This window comes from Hemicordylus capensis, chromosome 5 (assembly GCF_027244095.1).
Source record: "Hemicordylus capensis ecotype Gifberg chromosome 5, rHemCap1.1.pri, whole genome shotgun sequence".
Classification (NCBI taxonomy): Eukaryota; Metazoa; Chordata; class Lepidosauria; order Squamata; family Cordylidae; genus Hemicordylus; species Hemicordylus capensis.
This window is the reverse complement of record NC_069661.1, coordinates 11,845,587-11,860,673: the sequence shown is the minus strand read 5'-3', so window position 1 is coordinate 11,860,673 and position 15,087 is coordinate 11,845,587. Positions and strand designations below refer to the sequence as shown.

At 45.7% G+C, this 15,087-nt stretch overlaps 1 protein-coding gene across 4 annotated transcripts in view; it reads right to left on the bottom strand.

Moving 5' to 3' along the window:
* ADAMTS3 (ADAM metallopeptidase with thrombospondin type 1 motif 3) overlaps positions 1–15,087 on the bottom strand; it is a 175,210-nt gene that overhangs the window by 23,096 nt on the left and 137,027 nt on the right. For 2 of the 4 annotated variants that reach the window (XM_053256803.1, XM_053256806.1), the window contains 6 exons: positions 14,168–14,343; positions 11,896–12,029; positions 10,121–10,244; positions 5,603–5,659; positions 5,303–5,386; positions 4,505–4,585 (listed from right to left, as the gene is read on the bottom strand). In XM_053256803.1, the coding sequence (XP_053112778.1) occupies positions 4,505–4,585; positions 5,303–5,386; positions 5,603–5,659; positions 10,121–10,244; positions 11,896–12,029; positions 14,168–14,343 (656 nt within the window). The remainder of the gene's footprint in view (positions 1–4,504; positions 4,586–5,302; positions 5,387–5,602; positions 5,660–10,120; positions 10,245–11,895; positions 12,030–14,167; positions 14,344–15,087) is intronic. The other 2 variants (XM_053256804.1, XM_053256805.1) reach the window with 2 other exon arrangements.

Here is a 15,087-nt window from a genome sequence, read left to right as displayed (position 1 = left end):
CAGAAGTGACTTGCATCAAAGTAGTCCCTGTGCAGATGACATAAGACCTCCAGGGAAGAGCGAAACAAGGAGATGGGCTCAAAATCAGACAAATAAGTGCTGACAAACCGGGAGAGAAGCATTGAAGGCATATGTGAAGATCGAATAGGGTGATCAGTTTTATACTTTTCTATCTGAGACCCAAGGAACTAAAAAATAGGGTGGCTCACTGAAAACAAGTTTTATTTATTTTGTTATTTACATGTATAGCCCCCTATTCCTCCAAGGAGCCCAGAGTGTTGTACATGGTTATGTTTATCCTCACAACAAGGTGAGTCAGGCTGAGAGATAAGTGACTGGCCTGAGTCACCCAGAAAGTTTAATGGCTGAATGGAGATTTGAATTTAGGTTTCCCGGTTTTAGTCCAGTGCTCTAACCCTTATACCACACTGGCTCTTATGTAGAGCAAGGGTTCCCAAGCTTAGTTCCCTAGATGTCATTGGACTACAACTCCTATCATCCCCAGGTCATCGTGCCTGGGAATGTTGGAAGTTGTAGTCCAACAACATCTGGGGATCTAAGATTGGGAGCCCTGATACAGGGCATTTCGAGTGTTCAAAGCACTTCACAAACACCATTTCAGCAATCCTTACAAAAGTCACTGATAATTCAGTTTTGAACTGGGGACTTAACTGGCTTGTAGCACACCCTCTTACAGCCCAATCCATATGCATGTCATGCTGCGTTCAGGAGGACATGAACACAACTGTTTGCATGTTTAATCAGAAGTGAACTCCAGGATGTTCAATGAGGCTCTCTCCCAGATGTGTGCACAGGCGTGCAGTCTCATTTCTATATTAAGTGTGCAGCCTTAGACACCGATACTACACCAGATCCTTTAGCAATCATATCTCCCTACATTCTTCTTCCTTGCTAGGCTTCACTTCCCCTTAATTAAGTGCCAGGTTAGTCCAGACTCCACTGGCATCTTAACCCGCCTGTGCAGTCTGGATCAACTCACAGGGAAGTTTCACCCAGGAAGCGGCTTTATGCCGATTTAGACCCTTGGTCCATCTAGCTCAGTATTGCCTACACTGACTGGCATTGGCTCTCTAGGGTTTCAGGCGGGAGCCTCTTGCAGCCCTACCTGGAGATGCTGCTAGGGATTGAACCTGGGAACCTTCTGCATGCTGCAGACACAGGAGGCCTAGGCCCCAGATTGGTTCCTATGGAGTCTTCATGAGTTCAGGAATGGTGCTGGCATGGAGTTCTTCCAAAGCCTAGTTTCAGAAGCACCTGCTTTCATGATCTCCCCCCTGCCCCCACCCCCAGTATTCTTGCCGCTTCATGACTGTTACATGACAAATTGTCACAATTCTCGTTCCATTTCCCTTTTGTTGGATATATCTATCTTATAAAAGGAATCCCTTTTTTATTGTTGTATCTAACAACATTAATAGCAGTCTTCTTTTCCAGGAATAGTTTTCAGAAGAGGAGCACTTTACTGAGCGAAATTGCACCCTATCAATGCATTCTTAAGACCGTTCTTCTCCTCACTGTGGACCTTATATAATTCCATAAGGATGATGAATATCAGCAATCGCCAGGTAATGGCAAAGAAGAGGAAGAAAAATACCTGTAGTGTCTGCCTCCTGTGGTGTCTACCTGCATTCAAGGAGCATCATATGCATTTCTTTGAGTCTGCTCTGATGGTTCCCCATTGTGAGGCGGAAAACATCCCTCCAGACACGCCCCACCCCCCACCGCTATTATATCTTTTTAGTACTTAGACTTCAGATGGCCTGTAAATCATAATTCATCTTATTCATCGTTGGCTTTGAAAACCCGGTGTGTGCTTCTCCAGATTGATTATTTAAAACACATTAAGAGGTACACATTGAGGTATACAAAGATGGAAGGCCAGGGTAGCAATCTGATGGCGTGTGTGTGCGTGGTTAAGATTAAAAGCACAGGCCACAATTGAAGGTAATTATCAGTGGTTCACAATGGAGCTTTTGAATGGAAAATGCAAAAAAAGGAACAAACAGTGCGATCTCAAACGTGTCCTGTGTGATATTTCACGTAGCAAAATCATGGCCTTGCATGGTGTTCATTTCAAAAAGGAAACTGTTTGAAAAAAGACAATTTTTAAATTAAAAACTCAATCAAATAAATAAAAGATGATCAAGCAGGATCACCTCAGGTGAAGTTACTTCACCGAACTTTGGAATTAACTTCATTCCTCCTCTGAGCCAATGCAAGGCTTGAAAAAGCAACTGTCTGGCAAAGCAAGAGAGAAATGTTTCTGTTGCTTAGTTAAGAAGCTTTTTAAAAAAGCGTGCACCACTGAAAATGGGGGGGCAGATAACCCCACAAGGGATCTTTTGACTCTGAGGGTCCCCCATGGGGAGTTGTCTTTCCTCCCCTTCCTTCTGTTTTCTAGAGTTTACCCCCCTTTTTTTTTTAAAAAAAGGGAGAATTTTGCTTGAATCCCTAAGAAGAAGCCAAAAGGGGTATCAAATGAAACACGATACCAGGGGTGTCAAACTCAATTGGAAGGCGGGCCAGATTTGATTCCAATGCACCTCTAGGGGGCTGCCCTGCACCCACCTCGCACCGTCTATCTTCCTCCTCCTCCATCTTTCCCCCACTCACCCACCCCCTTCCCCCTTTCACTTAACCACTCACTAACCCCTTTCCAGGAAGGGGGTGGATGAGCATCCCCTGAATGCCCCCTTACCAGCCCCACTGCTGCCGCAGCTGAGTAGGAGCCCAGTAGCCATGGGCAGGATGTGGCCTTGGTCCAGCACTTGTCTCTTTCCCCTATAGTGAGGCTGGCAATGGCCTGGCAGGGGAAAGGCAGGGGCGGAATGATTGCTGCTTCTCGGCTGTGATTTCCTGGCTCCTGGCGGCAAGCCCGCTTATGGAGCCCACTGCTAAACCTGGGTTTGGGGTGTGAGAGCGCCCAAAAAGCAGGTTTCTTGAGTGTGTGCAATGGCGGATTACCGTATAGGCAGTTGCCTACCGCAGCAAATCTTGGGAAGTGGCATCATGGAAGGAAACTTTATAATTTTTTTCCTTAAAAAAAAAACAAAACCAAAAACCTTTATCAATCCCGCTGTGGAGTGGTGGAGGCTCTGCCTGCCTCCTACGTGTGCTCAGAGGCCCGAAATCACCTGCTCTGTCTCATTTGTGAGTAACATAGGAAACTGCCATATACTGAGTCAGACCACTGGTATATCTAGCTCAGTATTGTCTTCACAGACTGGCAGCGGCTTCTCCACGGTTGCAGGCAGGAATCTCTCTCAGCCCTGTCTTAGAGATGCTGCCTGGGAGGGAACTTGAAAGCCGGGCTTGAGGGAGGACCTCTTTCGTCCCTGTCCTCCAGTGCCCGACCTCACCTCCTGTGATGGTTTAAGAGGTGGGCGGAGCCTTCATCGCTACACAGAAGCATTTTTAAAGGTAAAAGACAGAAATAGGTTTTCCTCCCCCTCGAGCCCCCTTACTCTTGTCCCAGGGCAGCAAATCTTTGGCTGCCTATAAGCAGCCAAAAGATTAATCTGCCCCTGATTGTGTGTTGGTGCAGTGCGGCTCTGCACTACACCAACTCAGGAGTAGCCTTCCAGCCAGGAGACTCAGCCAGGAGCCAGTGTCGGGAGGCTCCCAAAAAGCACCGTCCACTTGTGCGGTGCCTTATGGGACTTCTGGGGGCTGGGAGGCCCCCCAACCCCGCTGCCCCAACCAGCTCCATGACAGAGTTAATCATCGTCTGGGTGGCCGATCCGGCCACCCAGGGAGGGCTCCCTGATTGTCTGCAGGGAGAGTGGGTCTAACCCGCTCCCCTCACAGACCCCATTTTGGCACTTCGCACTGCTCGTGTGAAGCGCCTGATTATATGGTGGCCAACCTGGGTTTGAGTCTGAATGTATCTTTGAAATAAAGCTACTGTTATTCTTAGCTCCTTGGTTAGTGCACACATATCTTTCTAGGTGTACACTTGAAACATCTTTGGGATATCTATAAAGGCACATGATGTATCCACTGTGTTGAAGCTAAGCAGGTCTGGGTCTGGTTACTGCCTGGGTGGGAGAACATCTAGAAACCCACTGCAGACTGCCTTGAGTTCCATGATAGAAGAAAGGTGGGACATAAATATAACAAACAAACAAACAAACAAACAAACAAACAAACAAACAAACAAACAAACAAAGTCTTCACTTGAACTACAAGGCCATTGCTTCCCACAAGTGGCTACTCAAGAGGCACTCATGCTGCCAGGATAGCATGTGAACAGGGCCTAAGTACATTCTCGAAAGTGGTGTAAGACAGGGTCCCCAAGCTGTGGCCCTCCAGCTATTGCTGAACTACAACTCCCACCATCCCCAGCTACAATAAACTGTAGCAGGGAATGATGGGAGTTGTAGTTCAGCAACATCGAAGGACCACAGGTTGGGAACCTCTGGTGCAAGAGTTTGGCATGAGGGTTGCTGACACACTGGCCAGATGTGAGCAAAGAAGCACTTACCAAGAATGTGAGGAGAAGCCTCGTCTTCTTGGACCGACACATGTCTAGCACCTGGTGGGATGTCAAACATCTTAAGGTACCCTTTGGCATGTGCAGCAAGGCATTGCGGAAAGCAGAGGAGGAAACAAAAGAAGAAGAAAAATCATAGCTGGGGTTAGTAGGCTGCAAGAAGAGGCAGGTTCCTTGTGCAGAAGAGTGCATCCATGAGTCCGGAACAGCTTCAGTGGTCAATGAAAGGACAGATAGGTTTGTAATGTTGACGATTAGGCTGCCTTGCATTTCTCCCCACTCCTCTTTGTATAGGAGCAGGGAGAAATAAACTAATCTTATTGCAAACCTGTTAGCCACTTACTTTGTTATGTTGACTGAGGGCCATGACAATTTGGGGGCAAGTATACATTTCCTGGATGTTTTGTAGAATGAACAGAGCAGATTGTCTCCTCTATCACGGGACACCTCAATCCAGCATATGAAACATGGATTGTGAAGAAGGTTCCCCCGAACCACAATGATGAGATCAAGTCTGTGTCTGTTGTGTGAAATTTTGGGACTTCAGCATCCTGAGAAATCTCAACTTGACCAGTTTTTGGCTATCAGATGACAGACTTAAGAAAACATAATAAATGGTCAGAATAGTCTCATTATTACAGAGAACAAGAAGCTCTCTCAGGAAGCATAAACATTTTGCCCCTTTTCTTGCAAGTGTAAGTGACTGGCCAGGAATGAGACATTAAGCAATAAGAAGTAGATCTGCTGCGGTCATGGATGCCCAACATTCTGCAATGGAAACAAACTTACCCAGGATATTTTTAGAGTCTTTGTTTTCAGAAACAGAAACTTCGCGAGCTCCTTTAGGCAAAGTGAACGCGCCTCTCGTCTTCCCTTAAACAGAACGTCTTTCATTAGTGACTGGAGCAGACAAAGTCTTGAGTTTTCATTGACTATGCCTTCATATGGGTTTGTTTTATCAATCAAAAATATCTATTATATTCAAAATCACATTTTAAATATTTTGGCACACATGAGAGCAGTTCTTAAATAAATAGTCAATGAAAGTTAAGACTAAGCATGAGTCAGAAAAATCGGTTGGATACTTGCAGATTTCATTTTCCAGAAACTTGAGTTCATTTTGGCACCTCTTGCTCAATTGTTTCCCTGTTGGAAGAGGTTGGTTAGATGACCAGAATGCCAAAGCAAAAAATGAAACCTAATGATAATGGTGAAATGTCATTGTGGATTGGAATATTCAGTATTGTCTGCTTCCAGCATGGCACTCAGGGCTGGTCCTCTGTCACAGGTAAACAGAACTTCCTCCCCATTTTCTATATTTGTTCAAATGGCCTTATGAATGTTACAAAAAATATCCTAGCTTCATAGCAACATATCCTAGAAAAATCCTAAACAGAAGCACACAGGAGGGGAAAGCACCACGCCAACAAATAAGAAGGCAGGAAACAAACAGTGCAGTAGCTGTTTATTAAAAGTAGATCCTAAAACGTTTTGAGTAGAACTCTACTCTTACTACATAGCTAAACTGCTTAGAAGTTGAGTATTCTTCCTGGTAAAGCACTTCCCCTAAAGAAGAGTTCTATATGAAACGCGTCGGGATCAACTCTTTAATAAACTGTTGCTGCACTTTTCCTGTTTCCTTCCTTCCTAGAAAATCCCCAAACACTGAGTTGAGTCAGACATTTTGTGTTGTGATGCAAACCATTCACAAGACCAGTTCAAATGTGTGCAAATCCATTCACAACGTCCATTTTCCAGCAAATGGTCATGTGAACTGACTTCAAATAATGATGTGAACTGGTATACATTTCATATGGATGATGATTAGGATACTGAACTATGGGCCAACAAACCCATGCCTCCAAGAATAGAAAACAGTGGCTGACATGACAGGCAGCTTGATGTCAATGTGAGGGACCCGCCAGGGCTGCTAGGCAACTTGAAAGACAGTTCCCATGGTGCAGCAGGACAGGACTGCTGCACAGCAACTACTGGAAGTGGGGAGTCGCACAGTGCTACTTCCACTGGAAACAATGGGATGGAAGCAGGGCTGCATGTCTGCCTGGAAGCTGGTTCAAGTCCTTCTACAGCAGCCCTGTCCATGCTCCATCATTGGGATAGATCAACAGATACGTTAGTTAGGTCTTAAGCCAATGGAGTAACACAAACAAAAATTAACAACCAGAGTACATCATAGCACCTTTACATTGCCAAAGATTTAATCTATCTAAAATGTACAAGCAGAAGGTTCGACAGAATTTAGCACGACCACCTGCAGAATTCTGCAAGCAGAACCCGGCAACATTGAAGGTGGTACCTGAACTTTGATTGGGGAGAAGATAGGCAACATTAAACTCATCAGTTCATTCTGGCAAATTAATTAATTAAACAGTTTTGGCCTGGATACCTGAAGGACCGTCTGCTCCCAAGGGTGGAACTCTGACAGCCCAACGAGATCGTCAGAGGAACCTTTGCTCTGTGTGCTGACGTTGAGAGAGGCTAAATTGTTGTGCCCATGGGACAGGGCTTTCTCTGTTGTTGCCCCCAGACTCTGGAATGCTCTCCCAGAGAATGTGCTTGCTCCCTGACATCTGTGGCTGTTTCCAAAGAACAACTATAGACCCTTTTATTTGTTCAGGCTTTTACTAGTGATGGGTCCAGACCGGTCCAGAGGCCATTGTAAAGGCCTCCGGACTGTCTGGACCGGTTCGGATCTGGCTGGTCCGGGTGGAGGGGGTTCCTTTAAGGGCGGGGAGGGTTTACTTACCCCTCCCGCCGCTTTGCCCCCTCCAGCGCCCGTAGTTAATGTAGAAATTGGGGCGGCAAGATACCTCCCCGCCGCCCCTTCTGCCTCCTCTTCATTGCAAAAGGCTGTGACAAGCCTTCTGCGCATGCGCCCGCGGCGTGCGAGCTTCACGTCTCCCCGTGATGGGTAGACCGGGCCTCCGATCGCTGGAGGCCCGGTCTACCCGGCCTCGTCCCGGCGGGTAGACCGGGCCTCCGGCGGTCGGAGGCCCGGTCTACCTGTCGCGTTGGGGAGACGTGAAGCTCGCCCGCCGCGTGCGCAGAAGGCTTGTCGCAGCCTTTTGCAATGAGGAGGCGGCAGAAGGGGCAGTGGGGAGGTATCCTGCCGCCCCAATTTCTACAGTAACTACGGGCGCTGGAGGGGGCAAAGCGGCGGGAGGGGCAAGAAAACCCTCCCTGCCCTTAAAGGAACCCCCTCCACAGTGCCGGACCACAGCTGTGCGGTTCCGTGCACACCCCTAGCTTTTACCCCTTAAGGGCTGCCGAGTCTCTCAGCTTTCCTGTTTCTGTTTCTCTTTTTAATAGTTGGTGATTGTTGTTTTTTGGGGGAGGGTGTTTTATGGTTTTTTTTACTGTTTCACTTATTTTAAGCTTTTAAATGTAACTTTTATGGAATTTTATTGTTTTTTTTTCACTTTTGTAAACGACCTTGAGATGCATTATGAAAGGCGTTATAAAAATTGAACAATCAATCAGTCAATGGAGCAATAAAAGAACTGTGTTGCTCATGATAAGAGAAACAATGCAGAAGAACATTGCCACACTGTCTCACAAGGAGTGGTGTGTTCTATGGAGGGAATTTTCTTAAATCTACCCTCTAACACCATGGAGGGAAGAACATCAAATCCGGTGCTACTGCCTTTGGGCTGCCTTTCAAGTTGTGCAGCAGCCCCAGCAGGTTACCCTTCATGTCAGCCAGTGCTATTAATATTTTAAGAAACATTCAGTGCTAAATATGGTTATGCCCAAAAACCAGGGCTAGGCGAAATACATTGTACTTGGGAGCAATCCAGCAAACATCTCCCCTATTGAAGCCCCACCCAAAGGAAAAAGTGATGTGCTTTTGCGTCACACCCATTTCATTTAGATGGAGCTTGCACTGGGGAAGAGGAGGGGACCTCCTCACCCCCTCCGGCTACTAATGCAGTGTGTTCTCTGTTTGTGTTGAACTTGGGGAAGAATGAGAGCTGGCCAAAAGACATTTTAGTTTCTGCGGCATTAAGTCCATGTGGCGCCTCCCACAATACTAATAAATATTTATTGACTCTTTTTGTGTCCTGCCTTTCCTGCATGGAGCCCAGGACAAGATACATGCATGGAATCCCAAGTGGTTTTCTGCAATGGCACCCAGTATCTTCCACCGGAGGGAACTGGACAGATTTACCTATTCAGGACAGAGCTTCTTCTACTAAAGCCCCAGGGGTTAACTATCTGGAGTCAAGTGCAAAACTGTGGCTCAGGAAAATGAACATACATTTAGAAACATGGTCACTCTGAGCACACCCTTGGCCCAGGCACAAGTCTTCAGGGTTAGACATGGGAAGAATGATGACATTTTCTCAGTTTTGTTCCTAACCCCACCCCCACCCCCTTTTCTTCTTCTTCTTCCTTTCCTGCATTTTTCTTTTCATGCTTTTTTTTTTCTTTAAAGAAATGTGGATTTTGCTTGGGGATTTCAACTTATCAGAATTCACAGTAGACTGTTTTTAGCAGCACACCTGCCGTCCCCCAGATGTGAAAAATGGTCACCAACAACCAGGACTTCACAGTCCTTCCCTTGGGATTCCCCCCACAGTTTGCAGCTGGCAAGAGTTGCAAACATCCTGCAGTATCATTAAGAAAGACACTGAAAAGCTCTGAGACCCAGTGACCACGGAGCTGAACATATGACAGCTTTTGAAATTTAAATGAAATTATTGAGCACACTAGTTTGTTGCCCATTGTGATTTGGGTCATACGTAGGTATGAGCACATACAGGATGCCACTGCTTGCCTATGACTAGTCTGCAAGCTGCATTAGCATACTGAAATAAGGTTGTGCCAAAATGGTCTTCCCAGTTTTGCTGCCTCACTTGCAGGCTGCAGAATTGGGGAGGAGATTTTGGCAATTTTCATGGGGCACGGTTTTCACAGGGTGCGGGACAAAATTCACCAGAGCTCCTCTCAGACCCTATTGGCTGGCAGTAACATTTTCTTTTATCCAGAATTCCTGGAAATAATCCTAAGGCATGACCTAGGGTTGTTATGGGGCATTCTGGGGAAAATGGTGGCCACCAGCCAATAGGAGCAAGGAAGAGCCCTAGTAGGCTTTGCTCCCTGGAAATGTAAAAGGAAGTTCGGCCTGGCCCTAATTTGCCAGATTGTGTAAGATACACTCATTCTGCAATGTTTAACTGACATTTTTATCTTATACATCAGTCAGAAATACTTAAGAGAGAACAAACTCTCTTTAGCATCAGTAGCAGCCATGAGAGCAGCTGTAATGGCTGGAGACTTGCTCCTTTTTTGTACACCACCCCCCTAAATAAATAGCTAAGATTTTTGCAAAAGGCTCTGGATATCAGATTCTATGATCCACCATCATACAGTGAACTCGTGCTACTGAATATACTCTTGCCACAGTCGAATGCTTCATGGGAGTCAAATGAACATGCAGAGTTCCACACAAGCAGAGGCTGCTCCATCCCCTTCAAGTCCCCACATGTGCAATGGAACTGGAAGAGTCAGTTACTTTTTATTTTCACACAAACATGACACAGAGATGAATGGCAATATGGGTCATGGAGGTGGAATTCTCCCTACCAGCCTTCTTAGGAGTTCGAGTGAAGGTCCCTTTTACTGTCCGGCAGTGAGAGTTATCTCCCCCGCATACTCCACACTTGTCTTCAGCTTTGTTGGACCCGATTTCCTTGTCACAGCCCACTTTCTGCAAAGAGAAGTCCAAGCAGAACACCAGAATTGAGAACTGTGGGAGGTATTGCTGGAAACACACAAAACAAAGGCAAACTTCTGGTTCACGGGGCTGGGGGAATTTCAGGAACCAAAGAGACAAGGCTGAGCAGGTGTTCTGGTGGTCATTCTGTGTGTTGGTGTGTGAGGCTTCTGTCCTTGCCTGGCTCGTTGCCTGGCTCGTTGCCTGGCTCCACAACCAGCAAAAACAGAGATGAGGTATACAAAATGACAATGTGGACAAAGCCAAATGGGCTCAATTGACATACATTAGGTAGGTTACAGAATCCAGTTTTTAGAGTACAGAATTTTTATTTTGTCTTCTTCAGCAAATAAGAATAATTCTGTCCTGAGAATAATGGGAGTTGTGGTTTTTTGTTTTTTTTTAACCAGAGTGGAGCTGAAAGTTCTGCATGGAGATCTTTTGGCTCAAATTTGGGAGGTGATCTTGGAGAGAGAAATGAGGGGCAAACCCACCATGACCAGCTCATGTTCTTTCACCACTGCCACTTGTTTCACATCCATGTTTCTCCCAGCAATGGCAGTCTTCCTCCTGCTGACTGGTGGCTGCCACCACTTCCCCCCGGCAAGTCACTCCAGAGCAATGCTACACCATCGTGTAGCTGCTGTTCAAGGGAGACAAGATGGTGGCACTCAGCTGTCAAGATGGCTGCTGGGCCTGCCCCATTTTTCTCTCTCTCTCTGGCAACATCACCTTTCGCCTTCCTAATCCAGCCTGACAAACTCACTGGGTCTAGCCTCAGAGCAGGGATGGGGAGGGAGCTGAGCATCACTCTGTTCCTCCTCCATCCCAGGCTGTGTGCTCTCTGGGTCAGCCTTTCTCCAGAGGGCCCAGACACTCACTTCCAGCCTCCTCCTCATCACTGACCAGCCCCTTATATGCTTCCTTGCAGCCTATGTAAAGCCCACCCCCTAATTACAGGACCAACACCCTCCTTTATTTGCTGCACTTCCCCATCCCCTGCAGCTGCTGCCCAGGTCTTTCCCTCACCCTCTTCCTCCCGCTCAGCCCCCCCCCCTTGGGAGGTGCACTGCTGATGTCATTCTCACATGCTTCCCTGTCAGCCCTCTCAGGGTTTCGCCTGCCCCTTCTCGGCTCTGAGGTTGAGGTAACAGGTTGCTGGGGCTGGGTTTCCATCTGTTGGGGGGCTGTTCTCCCTCTGTCCCTTGTTGCCCTCTGTACTTTTCTCCTCAGCACACCCCACGGCCTCACTCCTGGAGGTAAGGACAGCTGGACACTCTCCTTTACCTCCCGAATCACCAAAACCTCACCACCCCCACCCCACAAATTGCTGCCTGGGAATGGGTGGGGGCATAGTGTCTAATCACTGCTGGTTTTTGATGGGCAGACCTCTCTGGTATTCCAGGCAGGCATCTCTCCCAGCTCTGCTACTTGAGATCCAATTAACTGGAAACTGAACTGGGGACCCATTGCACACAACGAATGCACTTTGTCACTTGCTATGTTTCCTTTCCAACAAATGGTCATACCTAACAACCTCCATGGAACTTGCAGTATTTCAGTCATCACATCTAGAGAGCCTCTCGTTGTATCTCTCATGAACTCAGAAATGAGCAACCAAGACGAGAAGAACAGTATCACTCACCACACACTCCCCACGCACACAAATGCTGAACGGGTCTTTGTACGAACAGCGAGTTCCATCGTGAGTCAGCTGCTTCATATAGGCAACATCTCCCGTCTCTCTGGATTGGCAGTAAAGTTGGCACCTCTTGGTAGCTACACAATGCAAACATTAAGTCAACATGTGCACCTCAATGCAACCCAAGTTCAGAATGTTTCTTGCATTACAACAGTGCAGTTGCATCTTGCACTGCTCTGATAACATTAGTAAAAGGGAGATCACATGGGAAGGATAGATGGTGTGCGAAGTTACTGGAGTGGTGTAGGAAGAACGTAATCAAATCAGTTCAAATTAAAAATAAATGGCAAACATTCAGAATCCTTGAATCAACAGATCCAGCATGACAGAACCATCACAACACAGTTTATAATAGCACTTCTAAGTATTCAAAGTGGGCGAAAGTCCAATTCCAAGGGTAACAGAATCAGGCATGCTACCATGTTGCTTCAATGATTGTTGACATAAGCAAATTTTCAGGTTGATATTATATACACCCAAGAGCAAGAGAATATCTTCTACAAGGCCATATTTTGACGAATCATGTCCAAAACGTGTAAAAGTGTATCAATAATGGAATCAGGAACAATGTCCAAAAAATCTGATTCTGATATCATTTTTACATGTTTCAGACACTATCTAAAATATTTTAGGAATTTATAAAAATATGCCTTTATAGTAGGAGACGTTCTCTTGCCTATATACATAAATTCAACTTGAAAATATAGCTACAGTCATTGAAACAACGGTGCCATGCTTGATTCTGTTACCCATGGAATTGCCCCAAACCCATTATTTTGTAGTTTTCACAACAGGCTTGTAAGGGGGGAGAATATTATTGTCCTCACCTTAGAGAAGGAGTAGGGTTGAGGTTGAGTAGTTTGACTAAAGCTACCTAGTGAGCTCATGGCAGAGATGAAATCTGAACTAGTGACTTTCTGGTTGTATTAGCCACTGAATGACACTAACTGTTTGTTGTTCTTTAATCTGCCTCAGGTGTGGCCAACCTGAGGCTTTCCAGCTGCTGCCAGACTACAACACCCATCATCCCTAGCCACAAAGACCACTGCAGTGGGGGATGATGTGAGTTGTAGCCTGAAACAGATGGAGAGCCTAAGGTTGGCCATTCCTGATCTATCTGTTCCTCCAGCTCTCAACTTCCTACAGGTGAAACTCGGAAAATTAGAATATCGTGCAAAAGTCCATTAATTTCAGTAATGCAAATTAAAAGGTGAAACTGATATATGAGACAGACGCATTACATGCAAAGCGAGATAAGTCAAGCCTTAATTTGTTATAATTGTGATGATCATGGCGTACAGCTCATGAAAACCCCAAATCCACAATCCCAGAAAATTAGAATATTACATGGAACCAAGAAGACAAGGATTGAAGAATAGAACAATATCGGACCTCTGAAAAGTATTCAGTGTACTGTGCTTGATTGGCCAGCAAACTCGCCTGACCTGACCCCATAGAGAATCTATGGGGCATTGCCAAGAGAAGGATGAGAGACATGAGACCAAACAATGCAGAATTGCTGAAGGCCGCTAATGAAGCATCCTGGTCTTCCATAATACCTCATCAGTGCCACAGGCTGATAGCATCCATGCCACGCCGCACTGAGGCAGTAATTGCTGCAAAAGGGGCCCAAACCAAGTACTGAATACATATGCATGCTTATACTTTTCAGAGGTCCGATATTGTTCTATTCTTCAATCCTTGTCTTCTTGGTTCCATGTAATATTCTAATTTTCTGAGATTGTGGATTTGGGGTTTTCAGGAGCTGTACGCCATGATCATCACAATTATAACAAATTAAGGCTTGACTTATCTCACTTTGCATGTAATGCGTCTGTCTCATATATCAGTTTCACCTTTTAATTTGCATTACTGAAATTAATGGACTTTTGCACGATATTCTAATTTTCCGAGTTTCACCTGTATATGCTCCTAGCTGTCAGAGGAGCTGATGATATTATAAATTTGACAGAATATCAAAACATCAACCAGAATTTTATTCCCCAACTGTATGTAATCAGTCCTTAAATTCTGCAGTAGTTTGAAGTGTCTATAGGAAGAGTTGGAAGTGATAATGGCCTCCTTAGGGAATTGTCAAGAGATACTGAAAGGGATGGGAATACACTGGAGTAGATGACATCTTCTTCTTTTCCTGCTTCTATGCAATCTTTGAATGGCTCCGAAGGAGGAGAAGCAAGAAAACAGCATTGCTCACCGTCAGGATGCTCATAGGGCAGCCAGTGGTGTTTGCTGCTCTGGTGTTCAAAATGTGAGTTGCGCTGCTGACACTGCTGGGCTCGGAAGTCTTCATAAAGCTTTGGACATTCTTCCATGCTGCACAACTGGTATTCAAAGTTGACCCCAGCACAGTCCTGACCTCCATTCATTGGCCTTAGGAAGGTGAAAGGCAGAAGCCAAACCAGATTTAAAAGACTTGGAAGGCCCATGCTGAATCAAATGCTGGATCCCAAACTCCCCTTCCAGGCTAGGAACCATCTTGCCCCATCCCTAAAGGTTGGACTGGACTTTCTGCTGCTTGTAGGAGGAGGAATATGCAACAATCTGCTGAAATCTAGCTGCTACTGAAAGGATGCCCTGCTCATCCCCAACCACTAAGTATTTGCTCAATCAAATAAAATTAACAATTACAACTACTGTATACAGGAACTCCTGTAAGTTGGTTTTTCAGTATTTTATTATAAAAACTGGAAACGTTATTTATCATAGAATTTGTCCTAGCCATAGGAGATCTGGCATGGAGAATCTGCCTTGTGAGGGATAACATAATTCATTTTATATACTTAATAAAATGAAGTTAAACTGATTTAATTCAGGCTTGCTCAGTGCAGGCCCTCCAGCTGTTTTTGGACTACAGCTCCTGCAATCCCCAACCACAGTGGCCAATAGCCAGGGATTATGGGAGTTGTAGGCCAACATCTGCAGGAGGGCCAAAGTTGAGCAGTCCTGGTTTAATTGTTTTTATTCTGTAAAACTGTTTTAATTGGTTTTATTCTGCTTTGATGTTTGTGGGGCCCATGGCAAAGTGGGCTCATGGCAGAGACGAGATCTGACTGGGAATTTCCTGTTTCACAGCTTAGCCTTAATGTTGCAACAGCCAATAAGATGGGATGTTCC